At 36.2% G+C, this 18,880-nt stretch overlaps 1 protein-coding gene across 1 annotated transcript in view; it reads right to left on the reverse strand.

Moving 5' to 3' along the window:
- Window positions 1-18,880, reverse strand: part of slc24a3 (solute carrier family 24 member 3) — a 56,426-nt gene that overhangs the window by 17,152 nt on the left and 20,394 nt on the right. The window contains exon 2 of the mRNA XM_077581310.1: window positions 16,764-16,889. Within this exon, the coding sequence (XP_077437436.1) occupies window positions 16,764-16,889 (126 nt within the window). The remainder of the gene's footprint in view (window positions 1-16,763; window positions 16,890-18,880) is intronic.

The following is an 18,880-nucleotide window of genomic DNA, read 5'->3' on the forward strand; positions in this document are numbered from 1 at the left end:
CTGACACTGATGCATTGCAGCTGACACAAACGTCAAAGTGTTTGTACAGCAGACAGGAAGTATTCAAATGAAGGGTTGTCAGCAACAGGTACCATAAAATCCCGTGAATAACGTGTACCACAGTTTAATATTCCTCCCCGAAATCACCCTTAAAAAGTTGGTATCCTTTATTAAACTGGACAACAATTTATTTATTTCCAAGTGCCAAAGATACTTGAATGGTGTCTGACTATATTTTAGATATATTGATATTTTTGGCAATGAATTGATTGATAATTAATTTGGTAATATCAAAAATGCGCAAAATTTATTCTGTAATAAAAGTTAAGATGACTTCTTGTTTACTGCTTTTCATTGTGTTTCTACAAATCGTGTTATTTGTACTCGTACACTTTCTTAAAAATGGTTTTAGGGTGATTTTGTCTCTTTTTTTCTCTCTTTTTTTTATTGGAGAGCTCAGTATTGTTCATTCGGTAATTTTACCGATTTGACATGTCATCATCATTGCTCTTTTTTTTTTTTGTATGTGGGTGAGTATGGTATGTGCGTGTGTGCGTGCGTGCGTGCGAGTGTGTGTGTATTCATTAGTTCACCTAAAACCTATTAAAAAAAATCCCATACCGTCGTGAAGCCGTCAGGAGACCCGAGGAAGGACCAAAGAAGGGTGATTTTGTCTCATGCCTATTGCACTGTGATGTAGAGATTCGTTATATAAAAGGACTGGGAAATATCATTGCAGATACTTTATCAAGATCACCTTGAATCGCACTTTTACTCTAGGGCGTAAATGCCCCGATTTTTAGGCAGGGGGGTGTTATGAGCCTGTGGGTCATTTATTGTTTTGTATTTGTTATGCTGCAGTATTCCCTCTCTCCTTGGTGTGCGCCCTGATTGAGTGGAATTAGGAGCAGATGTTGCCCATTCAGTCTGGCTTGATTGCTGCAACACGAATGGTCAGGAAGTGGATCCCCTGGCCTAAATGAACAGCCACAAGAAAATGCCAGCGCTGTGTTGTAGATAGTAGAGCAGTGGTAGGAGGTAGAAGCCATGTTTTTTTTTTTAACCCTTTTTCTCCTTTTTTTTTTCTTAGGAGGTAGGTTATGTTAGAGAAAATAATCTTTTCCTCTGCGTGTTCGTTGTTTTTCGGGTAGTGAGAATGTTGGTTATCCGAATGCAGGCTGGAGATCGGTGAACAGTCACTTCGAAGCTTTTATTTTACAGAATATTCCGGACACAAGCAAGTTTACAGACAAATGGCTGCAGTCCTCTCGCAAGTGTGTAGTTACAGCGGACACACAGCATTCTTATACTATCTTGAAAGCAGTATCCCATAAAACCCCCAAATCCTCAGGAAAAGTTATACTGAGGAAATAAGTAAATTAAAACAGTTATGACTAAACTAAAACAGTTATAGCTAAATCAAAACAGTTATAACTAAATCAGGCAGAAGACTCTCAACAGTTATTTGATTGTAATTTTTTTTTAGCTTTCCTTTTTATTTTAGGGAAGGTAGGGTTTAATTAGAGTGTTTTATTTGGTACTTTTTGGCCATTTCACCACTCTGAAGCAAATACATTTCACCTTATGAATTTCTTTGATGTTGCTGGCCTTACTGGGAGTGGGAAGACTGGGCGAGCACCTACACGTCGTGTCCAAGGTTCCCCTTGAAGAGGGTCTTCTGCATAGATTTAGTCATAACTGTTTTAATTTACTTATTTCCTCAGTAGAACTTTTATCTGTGGATGTGTCTTTGTCGCAATTTCTGCTCATGTCGTCATGTGTATTGAATGCTGTAAAAGTCTTATCTACTTCCGGCTGTCGTCATGTGTATTGAATGCTGTAAAAGTCTTAACTCATGGCTGGGGGCTGTTTCCTGGGGGTTTGGGGGTTTTGTGATACTGCCTTTCAAGATAACATAAGAATGCTGTGAGTCCGCTGTAACTACACACTTGCGAGAAGCTGCAGCTGTGTTCTGTAAACTCGCTTGTGTCTGGAATATTCTGTAGAAATAAAAGTGACTGTTCATCGATCTCCAGCCTGCATTCGGACAACCAACATTCTCACTACCCGAAAGAAAACGAACACGCGGAAGGAAAAAGATTATTTTCTTCAACACCCTATACTGGGACATAAATAACACTGGCGGCTATGGTAGGTAGCGGAGGCAACATAACAAAAGCGAACTGGCTCATAGTGCTAAATGGCTAAGAGTGAGGAGAAGGGGTTCAGAAAATGGATGGATGGACAGTAAACACTACGTCACTAGTGGTTTAAAAACCATTAAAACAAAACTTTTAGGAATAAAGCTCTACCTCATTTTGGATGAGCCTTACCTACTAGGCCATAATACTAAAGTACTATGCAACTAAATAGAGGTAAAATGATGACTTCATTGATTGATTGAATTTGTCATCTTCATTTTCAAGAATCAATAATTTCTCAAAATAGCCCTAAGTTGCATCCTGAGTGTGAACTGATGAAGAAACGTAGCGTGTGGCGGTGAAGTCGGCTGCCAAATCCCTGAGCTTCATGAGATCAACGTGGATTGACCCAAGTAGAGACGGATGGCTTGTCACTTCAGGGGCAGAAACAACAGTAAGCAACCCCCCCCAACCCCCCCCCCGCCCCCACCCCCCCCGCCTTGCATAATACCACAAGCATTACGTAAGGGCTTGTGTGGCACTGATACAGAGTAGACACAGACAGAGAAAGAGAGAGAGAGAAGAGTCTGACAAATCCTATACATCATTAAAGGCGTAATGGGAGACCTCGGTGTTTTAAGAGCAGCGGGGAAAACACTCTTCATGCAGATAACAGATGGTGTAGCAACTGTTGTGGTCACGCACGCACACATACAGACACACACTGTAAACACAATAAACACGCTCAACCACAGCCCTTACATGAAGGCCAATTTTGTCCAAAACATATACAATTAAAATTTTTAATTTAATTTAAAATAAAATATAGTTATAAGTAATTTTCCATTAGTTAGTCCCAATTACTGTTCACAATTGTGGAAGCATAAAAGCTGCATCATCCAGAGGTCATACAAATCCAAAAATGACCCAAATATTTAGGAAAAAATATACTGTATATTATTATAATATTTGTATAAACCTGAACAAATCCTGCAAGGTTGATCAGTTTGGCAGAAGTTATTTAAGAGTTTTTTTTTTAAATGTGTTATTTTGTGAGCATTGAAAGGTTTGAATGTGATCGTAAGGATATGACATATGGGAGTTTTGCTAGTCAGTGTGTCCATTTGTCTAGCAAAATCCACATTATAAATACGGTATGGATGGTATTATGTCAGGTAATGATGTGGGGGACGACCCAATAGCAAGGAAGCTGGGGAAACCCAAGCAGTCAAGTAATTTAATTTAACAAAAAGGCAACAAAGTACTTGGGTGTTCAAAAAACAAAACAAAGTCTAAAACAAGATTTAAGCTACAAACAAATAAGGGGATATGGCTTGACTTAACTTGAGATAAACACTGGTGACAAGAACATGACATGGACAATGGACCAATAAGGACGGAAAGAAAGCTGGGCACTACAGACTACACACACACACACACACTAACACTAACAAGACATCGAGAAATACCTGGACAAGACACACGTGGCTGAGGAAGCTGATTGGATGATGCAAGAGACCAGGATGACAAGCACAGGTGGAAATGATAAACCTTGACAAGACAGACAATGACAACAGGGACACAAGGAAAAACATGACAATCAAAATCTAAATAAAACCAAATCAGCAAAACACGGATCATAATAGCATACTCAGTAGGGACCGATACCAATACTCAACTCTTGAGTAGTCACCGATACCTATACCAGTTACAGATACCACTAGTACATAAGCCCAAAAAAATGACGGATAATTTTAAAGTAAAACCTATAAATTCCAATACAGTATTTTCCCTTAAAATTGCATGAAATTAATGGCAATTTTCTAGTCCCCTAATTTCTAATTTATTTAATTAATTGAATTTAATTTAATTTAATTTCCTGATTGTAAAACGGTACTAGAGGGTTACTGATACTCGTATCGGCCACTGTCACCAGTACTGATCACATTTCTATTTGTTTGTGTGTATGTGTGGGCGCACATGCACACACAAATGCTAATGATGGCAGTTTAAAGTCCACAGTGAGGTAAGTACATCCATCTAGCCTCTGATAAAGTACCATGTAGACAGTGTCATGCCTTTAATGTACTGAGCCGAAAAACTTTAAATGAGCACACAGAGGCAAAAGTCACAGCATGTACACGGATGAACACAGAAGCAAGGCCCAAGTGAGATGTATGATGGGATTCACATTTCAAATGTTAAACACTGTCCTTTTGCAGGCGTTTACCACTTTAACCCGTGGGCAGTATTTTATTTTGAAATGGCTTGGTCAGAACCAACAAAAAGCCAAAAAATGGTCACAATAACGCCTAGGGGTTAAAAGCATATGACTGCATGCAACTGCAACACACATGGAAATGCAAGCACACACAAATAAGCAGCACAATGTGGTTGCATTTATTTCCTACCACAAGTATTTAAAAGTATGTGGGAGGTATTACCTAACACATCAGGCTTGGTGAATAGGAAGAAAAAGTGCGGAATTGCAAGAAAACACACAGGAACAACGAAAGAGTTGACTCTATTTGTGGAATTAACAATATTTCCTGTAAATGACCAGGTCACTTGACATCAGTGCTGAATGACACACAAAAAAACATGTCTTCAGTCTCCAATGGCCCTGGAAAGATTCCATTTAACAAGAAAAAAAACGAAGTATTGGAGAACAAGTGAGAAAAGAGCCTGAAAAACTGAACAACAGTTCAGGTTGGCCTCCAATATATTAAGCTATTAACGGTTTCCCTCAGTGTCTGCAGCCCGAGGGCACAATTAGCTGCAGACTGCCCAGTGAATGGGTACGGGGTTAATACAAGTGTCTGCTGCTCTCCTTGCCCCTGCGGCACAACCCACTCAAAAATGATAAAAGAATACAACAAATGACTTAAATGTTGTATTTTCCAACTCATTGAACATTTTTATTTGGGAACTGTTTTTATCATCTGGAATAGCATCAATACAAAACCATGATGGGCTCCCAGAATTCTCAGCAGTCTGATAATGCTACATGCTCATCAATAAAGAGTAAAAAAAATAAAAATAAAATAAAAAACAATCACTGTTGTTTGAGCTCAAAAAGTTATTTATTTGTTTGTTGATGCCAGAAATTTGCACATAATTTTATGTCTGTCTGATGACACTGTTTTTAAAAATAAATCGGACTTTATATTCAAGCAGTTACTCAGCAGGATTACTTGAGTATTCTTTTCAGTACTTCAATACTTTTTACTTTTACTTGAGTAATGCTACTCTTACTTGAGTACATTTTTTGGCTACTCTACCCACCTCTGGTAGCTGCACCTGATATATTAACTTTTATTTTTTAATGTATACTCGACTGATAAGTATCCACTACAGAATTCTCAGCAGTCTGATAATGCTACGTGCTCATCAATAAAGAGTAAAAAACAAATTAAAAAAAACAATCACTGTTGTTCAAGCTCAAAAAGTTATTTATTTGTTTGTTGATGCCAGAAATTTGCACATAATTTTATGTCTGTCTGATGACACTGTTTTTAAAAATAAATCTGACTTTATATTCAAGCAGTTACTCAGCAGGATTACTTGAGTATTCTTTTCAGTACTTCAATACTTTTTTACTTTTACTTGAGTGATTTTTCTGATGACTATTTTTTTTACTTTTACTTGAGTAATGCTACTCTTACTTGAGTACATTTTTGGCTACTCTACCCACCTCTGGTAGCTGCACCTGATATATTAACTTTTATTTTTTAATGTATACTCGACTGATAAGTATCCACTACAGAATTCTCAGCAGTCTGATAATGCTACATGCTCATCAATAAAGAGTAAAAAACAAAAAAAAAACAATCACTGTTGTTCAAGCTCAAAAAGTTATTTATTTGTTTGTTGATGCCAGAAATTTGCACATAATTTTATGTCTGTCTGATGACACTGTTTTTAAAAATAAATAGGATTTTATATTCAAGCAGTTACTCAGCAGGATTACTTGAGTATTCTTTTCAGTACTTCAATACTTTTTTACTTTTACTTGAGTGATTTTTCTGATTATTTTTTTTTACTTTTACTTGAGTAATGCTACTCTTACTTGAGTACATTTTTGGCTACTCTGCCCACCTCTGGTAGCTGCACCTGATATATTAACTTTTATTTTTTAATGTATACTCGACTGATAAGTATCGACTACAGAATTCTCAGCAGTCTGATAATGCTACATGCTCATCAATAAAGACTAAAAACCAAAAAAAAAAACAATCACTGTTGTTCAAGGTCAAAAAGTTATTTATTTGTTTGTTGATGCCAGAAATTTGCACATAATTTTATGTCTGTCTAATGACACTGTTTTTAAAAATAAATCGGACTTTATATTCAAGCAGTTACTCAGCAGGATTACTTGAGTATTCTTTTCAGTACTTCAATACTTTTTACTTTTACTTGAGTGATTTTTCTGATGACTACTTTTTACTTTTACTTGAGTAATGCTACTCTTACTTGAGTACATTTTTGGCTACTCTACCCACCTCTGGTAGCTGCACCTGATATATGAACTTTTATTTTTTAATGTATACTCGACTGATAAGTATCCACTACAGAATTCTCAGCAGTCTGATAATGCTACATACTCATCAATAAAGAGTAAAAAACAAAACAAAAAACAATCACTGTTGTTCAAGCTCAAAAAGTTATTCATTTGTTTGTTGATGCCAGAAATTTGCACATAATTTTATGTCTGTCTAATGACACTGTTTTTAAAAATAAATCAGACTTTATATTCAAGCAGTTACTCAGCAGGATTACTTGAGTATTCTTTTCAGTACTTCAATACTTTTTACTTTTACTTGAGTAACTACTTTTTACTTTTACTTGAGTAATGCTACTCTTACTTGAGTACATTTTTTGGCTACTCTACCCACCTCTGGTAGCTGCACCTGATATATTAACTTTTATTTTTATTTTTTTAATGTATACTCGACTGATAAGTATCCACTACAGAAGATAGGTGATTAATCAAATACATTTTTTTGAGAAGATGCTTTTTTTTATTCTGACATATACCGTATTTATACCGTATTCATACCGTGTATACCGTATTCTAAACTCGTACTTCTAAATTGCTATACCAGACTTAAAAATTGCATATATATATATATATATATATATATATATATATATATATATATATATATATATATATCTTCTCATTGGTTTATGCTGTCCCGTCCATCAGTGACATCACATAGCTACACCCGTGCACACTATATGTCTCTGATCAATTACTCTTATGACCACAATAACAAGCTCACTGCTGCTGCAGACTACATAATTAACCTTGGTATCTCTCTTTCTACTGTGCAGAAGACCAGCTGTTGTCTCCGAGGAGCTCCCCCGCCACGGATAAGTCACACTGAAGGACCGTCGGATCTATTTCTGACTCACAGAACCTCAGAAGCAGGAGCAAAAGAAGGATCACCTCACCAGGAGAAAAACCTTGGGAGAGGAGAAATAAATCATGCCGCACAGAAAGCTAGGCCTATTACAAGTGAGCAATCCGGTGTGTGAACACAAGAGACTAGCGCGAGAATGTACTTTTTCAGCTTGTATGTGTCCATCTGAGGGATATGAGTGACAGGGGGAACTGCATTGTGATGCAGATGGAGAAAACTACACACCAAAAACTTGTCTGCTGTGTGTTTGTGTGTGTGTGCGTGTGAGCTTGTGTTAGCTTCGAGCTAAAGGTTACATGGTAATAGTGGCATTTAATCAGGGAGGCAGCAAGAAATCAGATCATGACCTGTCATGGCCTGGGAGTCATTATACAGGAGACAATTTTTTTTTTTTAATTACAATTAAATCAAAATCAAGCAAAAAAAAAAAAAAATCTTTCTCCAATGTGTCACCTGAGATGACGACATGTTATGCAGGTATGTGTCCAATGGATTTTCTTGTCTTGTTTCAGATTTTCTCATGAAAAATATAATTTATTTTCGAGAGGATTCAAAAGGTTCAAGATGTTTATTTGTCGAGCACAAATGAGCACGTAAACGGGAGTAACTCTTTCTGCCATGCATGACCTTAACCCGAATATTGACTGCATGTAAACATAGTCATAGTCTGTTTCTACCTGCGCTTGTCTGTGAAAATACCAAAAGAGACCAAAAACTCCCAACCATGCGCAGTTAAGACTTTCACTGGAAATGAAAATAGGGCCGTGTGTCTTTAACATGCAAATAACATCACAATCTGTCAACCACACTGCAATGTTTTGCTGTGCCAGCTCTCTGCAACCGGCAATTCTTGAATAGTCAAATACAGTAGTTCTTTTTTAAATTGTCTTTTTTTTTTTTATTGTTCCTATGTATGTACTTTGCCTAGCTCCTCCTTTCCTTCGGTATTAATGTTTGATTATTTTAATTTTTTTTCTTTTTATATTTGTTGTATGTAGGGAAAGTAAGAATTTCATTGTTCAGTGCTGCTGTGCATTTGACAAATAAACATCTTGAACCTTTTGAATCCTCTCGAAAATAAATTATCTTTTTCATTTCATAACATCAACTACTTCATTAACCCTGCACCCTCCCCACCCAAGACTTACGAATAATTCATGTATTGTCACACATGTATGGCAGTCTTCAAATGTAAATTCTGAGAGCAAACCACTCTCATTGGCCAGTGTCTTCATCATACATTTACAGTAACATTACTAAACAGATGGCCTTGGTATTAATCCCATCACAGCACACGCACACACACACACAGCATGTTACTTACAGTAAATGTTGCTTTTATCCACAGCCTGATATGATCTTGTTTTTTTATCCGTCCTATACAGCAAAGCATGACATCACTCTCTACAGTACTTAAATGTCTGCCGCATGCATTTCAATCGGTGAAAACCCTACCAAAGGATGAGAGGTTAGGAATGAGTAAATGCACTTGTGGTCTGAGTTTGAAGCATGGAGAATGAGTGTTATATCACAATATAATCCTTAATTTCTGGAATATAACATCTAATAGGTACACCAGAACAAAACGACAACACACTGATACCAACTGCAGCTTGATGATTTAGAGCATGAAAAACAGCTGAGCGTGAACACCATTAATAAACCAAGCAGGCAAGGAAAAGAACATTTGGGGTTCTTCCATCTCAGCTATTTCATAATCTTGGCAGGCTCTCCATTCATTTATCCGCTGCTTGTGCTTTTGGCCGCCACAGAGTAGGCTGGAGATGCCAAACAAGTTGAGCAGAGGGAAGGATTTCAAAGTGAAACACAGAACTTACAGTATATAATATCATGAGTAGCAATGATGTAAACCGCACGTCAACAGCACACAAAGTTTGAGCTGCAAATTCATGGACACAGAGTGATTTTATTTGTAATCCCTTCCGTTGTTATTCCATTGTGAAACAGCTGAAAACCACATGTATTGTGTTTGTTAAATTAGTTTGACAATACACTGCCAATGTGTAGGACTGTACTTAATTTCATGAGCAAAACTTTCACTAGCACGCACACATAAATACAATAAAGCTGTACATGCAAACTATCATTTTAACATGTTTAACTGTTAAGTACGGAAGCGTATTGCATTCACTTGAAAAAAAAAACCCTCCTGTTTTTCTGACAATTTTTTTTGGGTTGCTTTGTTTTTTTGAGTATTATTGTTTTTTCTTTCTGTTTTTCTGAATATTTGTTTCAGTTTTACAGAATTTTTTTTTCTGTCAAAAAAAATTCAGAAAAACAGGCTGGAAAAAAATATTCAGAAAAACAGGAGAAACAATTAGTCAGAAAAACAGGGAAAAAATATTTGTAAAAAAAAAAAACAGGAAAAAAATCTTTAAAAAAACAGGGGAAAAAATATTCAGAAAAACAGGGAAAAAAATATTTGTAAAAAAAAAAAAAAAACTGGGAAAAAATTATTAAAAAAACAGGGGGAAAAAAAAAAACAGCGCTCCCCCCAAAAAATTTGGCAGAAAAACAGGACTTTTTTTTTTCAAGTGAATTTAATACGCTTCCGTAGTTAAGACTTATTATTCCAAAATACTTTTTGTGCCAAATACTTATTGGTCATAATTATAACAATTATATAAATAAAAGTAGTCAAGTTTATTAAAATAAATGCATTATTTAAAGTCGACTTAAAGTAAATATTCTAAAGTCAGATCCCGATTATGTATTAATTAATTAATTAATTTATTTATTTACTTAGCCAATCAGCATGCCTCAGCGCAAAGTGGGACTGTAGTCAAGCGAACCATGGGGAATGGGGTACAATCCCAGCCCTTAATAGCAAAAAACAATGGAAAATTGACATCTCCCTATGTGGTTTGAAATTGCCTAAAGATGACAGAAGATAGTGGAAAACTATTATTTAAAATTGAGAGGATCATCAACACCATGCATCTAGCATGTACACAATCATGAATCAACAAGACATAAGCAAATGTATTATGTAGTACTTTTTGGCCGGAGCACAAAAACAATGAATATTATTTTTTGGGGGGTGTATGAATATCAGAGGATAGGCCCCCGCCCCCCCAAAAAAATGTTGAGGTTACTTCAGCAACGCATCTCGAGTTATCAAAGCTTTATGATAGTTATCGTATTGAATATTTAGAAAGTCACTTCGGGTGTCACACGAAGTTTTCAAAAATATGATATGGTAAAACATGCAACGTGCAGTTTTAGGGAAATAAATTAAACTGGAAAAAGGTGCTTAGCTAATTCCACTTCTATCTACTTGGACATCTGTTACTGTGTTCACACATTCAGCACACTGTTAATAGTTTTGTGGCGTAGCTACTGTTATTTCAATAAAACTGTGTTAATCTTGGTCCCTGACCTTTTTCCTAAAATAACGATCTGACTGCCTGTCTGTGGTACCATCAGATCAAGTTTTTCAGCTTTGAAATGGTAACATCACTGCTGGAGTTGAAGAGTCTTGAATGTCACAAGATGCAGCCAAGCAGGACAGAGAGAGAGAGAGAGAGAGAGAGAGACAGAGACCTCATAAATCACAACTTGGGAAATACATATATATTTTTATAATGTATACTTTAGGTCAGTGTGGATGTCGTTTTTACGAATTATTGACCATCCAATAAAAAGCGTTTGAATGTCTAGAAAAAGCTTAATAAAGGCATCTGTATTATGTAGCATATGCTACTAACGATGTTTGTGTATTGTGTGCTAATGGTATTTTGGTTTTCTACTTCCTGTTTTTGTTCAATCACCATTGGCTAGATAAGGGTTCGCTATGTCAAGCAGCTTTGGCTTAATTTTCTGTGACTGCTGTGGCACATTTCAGTCCCATTTCTTTATGCGGTCTGACAAGAAGGAGCACTGAGTGATGATGATGTAGACGGCTACATTAGCTTTAGCGCAAGCCGTTAACAAACTGCTGATCGGTTAGCTACCATATGATTGTCTGTTGTGATCAGAGGATGGAGTTTTAATGTGTGTCTTATATTTTAACGTCTTATATTATAATTGGGGACGATTTAATTTTATGCCTGTGAGAGTTGACTTTGTAAAATAGATTGCTTGACCTACTGCGTCAGGTAGTTGATGTTGTGCATGCCCAAAAGCAGCAAACCAGAGAGAAAAAAAAAAAATCTAACTCATCCAAAGACGTTAAAATGGTTGGACAAGCGAGAAGGTCGAATGAAGAATGTTATGTAATCTCGCATTGGGCAAAATATATGTTTTGTTGATGTACTGCTTACTTTTTGTAAAACACACACACTGCTACATGGCAGCAAGTAAACACACACACGCATACAGTACAAACACAGGTGACACAGTTCACTCGTTTCCATGGCAACAGGGGGATGAGGGTCTATTCTCAAAGCTAAAAAAATAAATAAAAATGTGGATTTGCGTGATCAGCACAATGGTTCGAAAGTGTCTACTCTCATTTCATATACGTGGCCGCACACGGGCCGCCACACTGCGTCCCTGTCATTTTTCTAGAAATACGATGTTCAGTCTCATAAAGCTTACCACCAGAGAAATAAAAAAATATATATATATATATACCCGCTGTATAATATTGTAAAATGAAATTGCTGTATTGGTGGCACATCATTATTTTCAGGAAAACACTGAACTGAGTTTATTATCAGTTATCACTTCATAACCGTATTGGTTGGGATATATGTTTTCTTTTAACATTTTTGCCTCTTTTATCTTCATTACACTAATATACGGTGTCACAAAGGTCACAAGATATATATGGTTGATAATAACAAATCAAAGACACGGGATAACTCACCTCCACAGTAATTTCCTTAGAGGGTTATACACTGACAACAGATGTTACACTCTCAATAATTTTTTTTGTCTGTGTGTTTTAATGTCAGGTAAAATTCCAAAGAAGAAATTCAATTACAAAGAAAAAAAAAAGAAATCCCACAGGGCAACATACTAAGACATTTATCTTTTTCCGTCAACGTTATTTCAACCAGGCTTCCGCCGTGACAAAATGACAGCCTTTTTAAATATACTGGATCTACCTTGATGCCGACGCCTGACTTCCTGTCCGGCTCGTTTAACTCTTTGACTGCCAGACGTTTTCAGAAAAGGGATGCCGTGGGTGCCAGCCGATTTAAGCATTTTGACTGATCTTTCAAGGTCCACAGAAAAGAGTCATCGCTGCCATCTAGGGGCCAAAAATAGGCATTATACTAACTAGATCTGCTTGATACTTTCAGCACAGCTGGCCAAGGCTTTCCTCCACCCGTTTCCCAAAAAAACTTGGTGAACGTCTTTTAACGTCTTTGGCACTCCTCCCTAGGATTTTACTAAACGTTTTTTTAACGTTTTTGGCAGTCAAAGAGTTAATTTCTTCAGCTTCAGCTTTGGAGCCGATATTCATTTTCATTAAAAGGGCAACGAATATTGGCGTGAAAATGAAAAAAAAAACCACACAAATTCCAGTTCTGAACTTATTGAACACCTTTTCAGATTTGCAAAAATGTTCAAGTTTTTTAGTTCTCTACTTAAACAATAGACATACTTGTTTTAAAATTCTAACAAAAAGTTCAGGGAGTTCCCAGAATCATCAGTGCGGTCTTTATAAACTTAAATTAAAACTTAAGTAAAAAGCTCCGTATTCATTTCTCCAGTAAATTTTACCAAAAGTTTGAAATACAGTATCTGAAATGTTAATTTTTTTTTACTTATCTTTGTTATCATTTTAAACAATGACAAAAGGTGCAGAGCGTTCCCAGGGTCAGCAGCATCTGTTATAAAGTTTACTGAAAATTTAGCCGATACCGATATTTGTCAAAATGCCAAATAACCGGCACAGCCGATAATCGGTCTATCCCTACTATATGTACAGCTGGTCTTAGCCTTTTTATCTTTGGCTCATCAAAGCCGTGTTCATCCGCAAGTCTAAGTGGACATTTCCTGAAAGCAAACCAACTATTCCGTTCACTAGGACAAAGAAATGGACAGACATCTCACAAAATTTATAAAGCTTCAGCCACAGCTGTGACTCACACAGACCATAAAAATAGAGCTATAGAAAAACAAGTCCAACCTTTTCCTCTCTCGCCACTGCAAACAGTCACAGTGTGTGGTGAGGATGAACGCCGGATCAGAGAGTTGCAAGCTTTTTGACCTCGAAGGATACAGAGGGAACTATTTTAACAAAGGGAGCTATTTTGGGGTCTTTGCTCTCACGTGCCTGAGCATCACTGTTTCACCTTTACAAGCCTAATAATTGTGCTAAAAATGCATCTGTTTGCCTCTGATGTGTTCAGGTGAAAACTCCCTAAAGAAATAAAAATTCACACTCACAACTGTCAGTACACAAATGTTCTATTTTTATAGAAGATGGGGGAATAATAACACACTAAGTCTAAATCCTGCCGAAAATAATGAATCCTATTAACTGGCTTCTCCATTTTTTTGAGGGGGGGGGGGGGGGTTGCAGATATGGAAAACACCCCATGGCTTCTTGTTACCTTGTCTAAAGGCTGCACACAGACATGCTTTATACGTGCAGTTGAGTGTGTGCGCATGCAAATGTTATATGACATCACATTGAACCAATGAGTCACCCTGAAACGACAAGAGTAAATGAAAATAAATAAATAAATAAATAAAAGAGGAAGTGCTCCAGGAAGAAGATAGAAACAGATTAAATGGAGTAACGCTACAGACGCAAGGAGAGAGAGACTAAGGCACAGGACGTCTTTGAAAATGCTCTTTTTAGTGCAGGAAAGCCAAGAATTATGTCCATTAAGGTCATTCTTGTTTCCGAAGGCAAAGCTGAATTAAATACAAAACAAGTCTATGGACTTTTTTCCTAAACGTAATGCATTGATTGAATCCAGTAAGATTACATACTGTATCTTGAAACTGAAAAATAAAGTGAGCGTGAGTGTGCAATACATGTGTGTTGTGTTTACAATGAGATCAAGAGAATGCTTGGCAGGAGATCAGCCTTGTTCAGCCCCAGGATCCCACATGGAAAACACTCGCACTCTGTGTGCCGGGGGAACGACACAATGGTGCGCAATAAGAGAAAATACAACATGGGCCTCAAGAGTTACACAACTAGGGAGTGGGGAGCAGATATGCAGTACGTGCACGGTACTACTGCGGTATTTAGTGGAAGTGAGTTCGCAACTTTACATTGTTTTTTCTGGCAAGAAACATTTAATGGGTCTGTAAAGTTGTTGTGTTCTGTAAAAAAATAAAAATAAAATACAAGAATACAAAATGTGCTACAACTAACCACATGGGATTGCTTTGTTCTCGTTGTCAGTTGTGGGTGCGATAATGTAAATAGATTTTTTCTTCTTTTCTTTTTTTTCAGGAGAGCTCAGTATTGTTCATTCGGTAATTTTACCAATTTGACATGCCATCATCATTGCGCGCTCTCTTTTTTTTTTTTTTTTTTTTAAATATATATATATATTTTTTTATTTTTTTATTTTGTATTTAGGCGATGTTTAGTTTTGGTCAGTTGTGGGTGCGATAATGTAAATAGATTTTTTTTTCTTTCTTTTCTTCTTTTTTTTCTGGAGAGCTCAGTATTGTTCATTCGCTAATTTTACCGATTTGACATGTCATCATCATTGCTCTCACTTTTTTATTTATTTATATATATATATATATATATATATATATATATATATATATATATGTATATATATTTTTTTTTTAAATAAATTTTTATTTTGTATGTGGGTGAGTATGTGCATGTGCGTGTGTGCGTGCATGTGAGTGTGTATTCATTAGTTCACTTAAAACCTATTAAAAAATCCCATACCGTTCACCTAAACCGAACACTTCAGAACCCAGCCAGAGCCGTGAGGCCGTCAGGAGACCCGAGGAAGGACCAAAGAAAAGAAAGGAAAGTGAAATCCATAATAATGTTGATGATTCGATACTGTTTTTGATATGTGCGGTGCGAAATGATTCAAGGATTGTTCAACTTGAAAGTGGAACGATTCGATTTGGTTCGACTGCAAAAACTTCTTTTTTTGTCATGTAATTGTGTGATTTTCTTCTCAGGTATATCTCTCCAATAAAAGACAACATGTATCTCGATTCTGTTTGATTTGATGCACTCGCATCTTTTAAATAAAAAAAACGATTTTGCTACCACACCTAATATCTCTAATCAATACACTTTCAACACCAGCATGAATACTTTAAGGCAAATTAAACTGTGTGTGACAAAATGACATGCCATTTGGATAAACAAAGCGAGTGCTCAACTTGCACACATCCAGCTAATTTATTTCAATTAGTTACTCATTCGTATAATCAAGACTGTCTTCCAGTAAGTAAATCACGGATTAGTAGGACATGCAAATGTATTATTTTACATACACCGGTTAAATCAACACTTAATACTTTGCTCATTATACTCACAGGAAATTAAATGTTGGAAAATTTGGAAGCTATAGAATTAAGTTTGAGGAGCAACTAAAGGTGGGTGTTCATATTCATAGAGTAAATATTTCAAGAGATGTCTGGTCGGTGCTGGATTTCACTTTCCTTTCTTTGGTCCTTCCTCGGGTCTCCTGACGGCCTCACGACTCTGGCTGGAAGTGTTCGGTTTAGGTGAACGGTATGGGATTTTTTAATAGGTTTTAGGTAAACTAATGAATACACACTCACACGCACGCACACACGCACATACACGTACTCACTCACATACAAAATAATAATAATAAATAAATAAATAAATAAAATAAAAAAGAGAGAGCAATGATGATGATATGTCAAATCGGTAAAATTACCAAATGAACAATACTGAGCTCTCCAGAAAAAGAAAAAAATATATATATATATATATATATATATATATATATATATATATTTCAAGAGAACTAAAACCTCTACAAAACACAATCTGGGCAAAATTGACTTTTGTTGCAAACTTTATAGTTATAGAACATCAGTAAATACCCACTACTGTGTACGCACTTAACCAAACAAACTACCGAAAGGTAGAGTGCAAATGCACCATTTATAGCAAAAACAAAAATAACCTGCACTTAAAACCACATGTTTTTCCGGCTATCAAGTCATCTGAGAAGTGACGCAGGAAAGTAGCAAGAGCTGAGAAACACAATCATATTTAGTGGCCCGCAAGTATCTCCGCTAGTCTTACCTGGTTCGGTACAGTTTTTGTCCAGCTCTGAGAACAGCTTAGACTGGTTGTCATAGAAGTCTTGTAGAAGGTGACGACTCTCCCACCTCGGCCCTTCGAGTATTGTGGAGGTTGACACGTGGTATGCTGAGAGAGTCACAATGAGATAGAAACAGAGGACCGGATGAGTGTTGATCAGTGCAGAGCGACTAAAAGACTTCAAGCGCATGTTTTTGCTTATGTACTGTATGAATAAATCGGCCGCTTTCTGAGTGTCCACTGGAAAAGCAATCAAACCCCGCTTTTCTTGGTTAATCCAAAGCTTTAAAGTTTTCATATCGATCAAGTACACCATGCACGTTGGCGGTACAAAACAAAACCTGTTCTGACATTTACAGTAGACAAACAAACGTCAGACAGATCAAAGGTATACCCACACGGAGATTTGCCGGTGACGTAACACCGACCGTGTTTATATTTCTGTCACTTGTTCCAACACTAATTTCATTAGTTCTATTGACCAACAATGATCTCTCTGCTGTGCTATATTTATTTATTACTGTCTATTTTATCAACTTGTGGAGTGTTTGTTATTTTATTTTATTTTATTTTATTTTATTTATATATATATATATATATATTTTTTATTATTTTTTTTTAATTTTTAATTTTTATTTTATTTTATTTTTTTTATTATTTAAAAAAAATTCTGGAGAGCTCAGTATTGTTCATTCGGTAATTTTACCGATTTAACATGTTATCATCATTGCTCTCTCTTTTTTTTTATTCTTTATTTTAATTTTGTACGTGGGTGAGTATGTGTGCGTGCGTGTGTGCGTGCATGTGAGTGTGTATTCATTAGTTCACCTAAAACCTATTAAAAAATCCCATACCATTCACCTAAACCCGAACACTTCCAGCCAGAGTCGCGAGGCCGTCAGGAGACCCGAGGAAGGACCAAAGAAAAGAAAGGAAAGTGAAATCCAGCACCGACCAGTGCAGTGTTTGTTCATTGATCGGCTAATCATTTGTTTTTTCAATGCTTCTATAATGTACATTTCGCCACTTTATGTTTGGACATAATTATAAATGGCTGACATCATGATGATATGTTGACAGGTTTGAGTTAAGCAATCTTTTCGATGATACAAACCTTATGAAAATAGGATAAAGATTGAGAAAGGTATGGATGTTTAGGAGCCATCTCTCACGTCTGAAAATGGGCATGGGTTATGCAAATTAGGGTGCTATGGGTACGAGCTGTCATTTAGAACTAATTCTGATTCATCAACATACACGTACAAAGTATGAACATTCCTATGCATTTATTAGGGAATGAAAGAATGGCTCTTATATGGAATAAATTAACATTTACAGTCTGTTTATATATTCCCTAGGTTCAGTCTGTAAATATAGATTCTTAGTCACTTCAAATTAAAACATCAGATAAAGCCCCAGCCAGTTTCTAATTTAGGCAGATACAAAATTAGAAAAAGAAGGGGAATGTCTTTACCCATCTCGAAATGGGAGACAGACTTGTCTATAGCACCGGAACCTGACTTTTGGATTCAAGTTTGTGAAAACGCATTTAAAATGACAAAACACACAAATTTACAACTTGTCCAATATAAAATTATTCACAGAACATACATTACTCAATATATGATTAAGAAAATGGGACTCTCAGACTCCGACATTTGTCTCCAATGTTTACAAAACACTACAGACACTTATGTTCATGCTTTGTGGTTATGTACTCCGGTTATGTATTTCTGGACTAAAGTCTTAGAAAAACTTTCCGCTATTTTGGGGATACCTTTATCTCCAAACTTGTGTTTGCTAGGTGACCTAACAACAACTGACTTACCACATAAACAATTTCAATCTACACTTGTAGCCCTTACTATCGCTAAAAAAACAATTCTTGTTAACTGGAAAATTAAACAAACTCTGAATATCGACCAATGGTCTAACCTCCTCATAAATCACATTTTAATGGAAAAAATATCTGCCTCAAATAAAAACCAAATATCAAAATTTATAGAAACATGGTCTACGTATATAGAATTTTTTAACCTAATTCTGGTTACTTAATTCTGTCTGTTAGCGAGAGCCACTACATCGTGATAACTTACATT

The sequence above is a fragment of the Vanacampus margaritifer genome, chromosome 12 (genome assembly GCF_051991255.1).
Source record: "Vanacampus margaritifer isolate UIUO_Vmar chromosome 12, RoL_Vmar_1.0, whole genome shotgun sequence".
In the NCBI taxonomy this organism is placed as follows: domain Eukaryota; kingdom Metazoa; phylum Chordata; class Actinopteri; order Syngnathiformes; family Syngnathidae; genus Vanacampus; species Vanacampus margaritifer.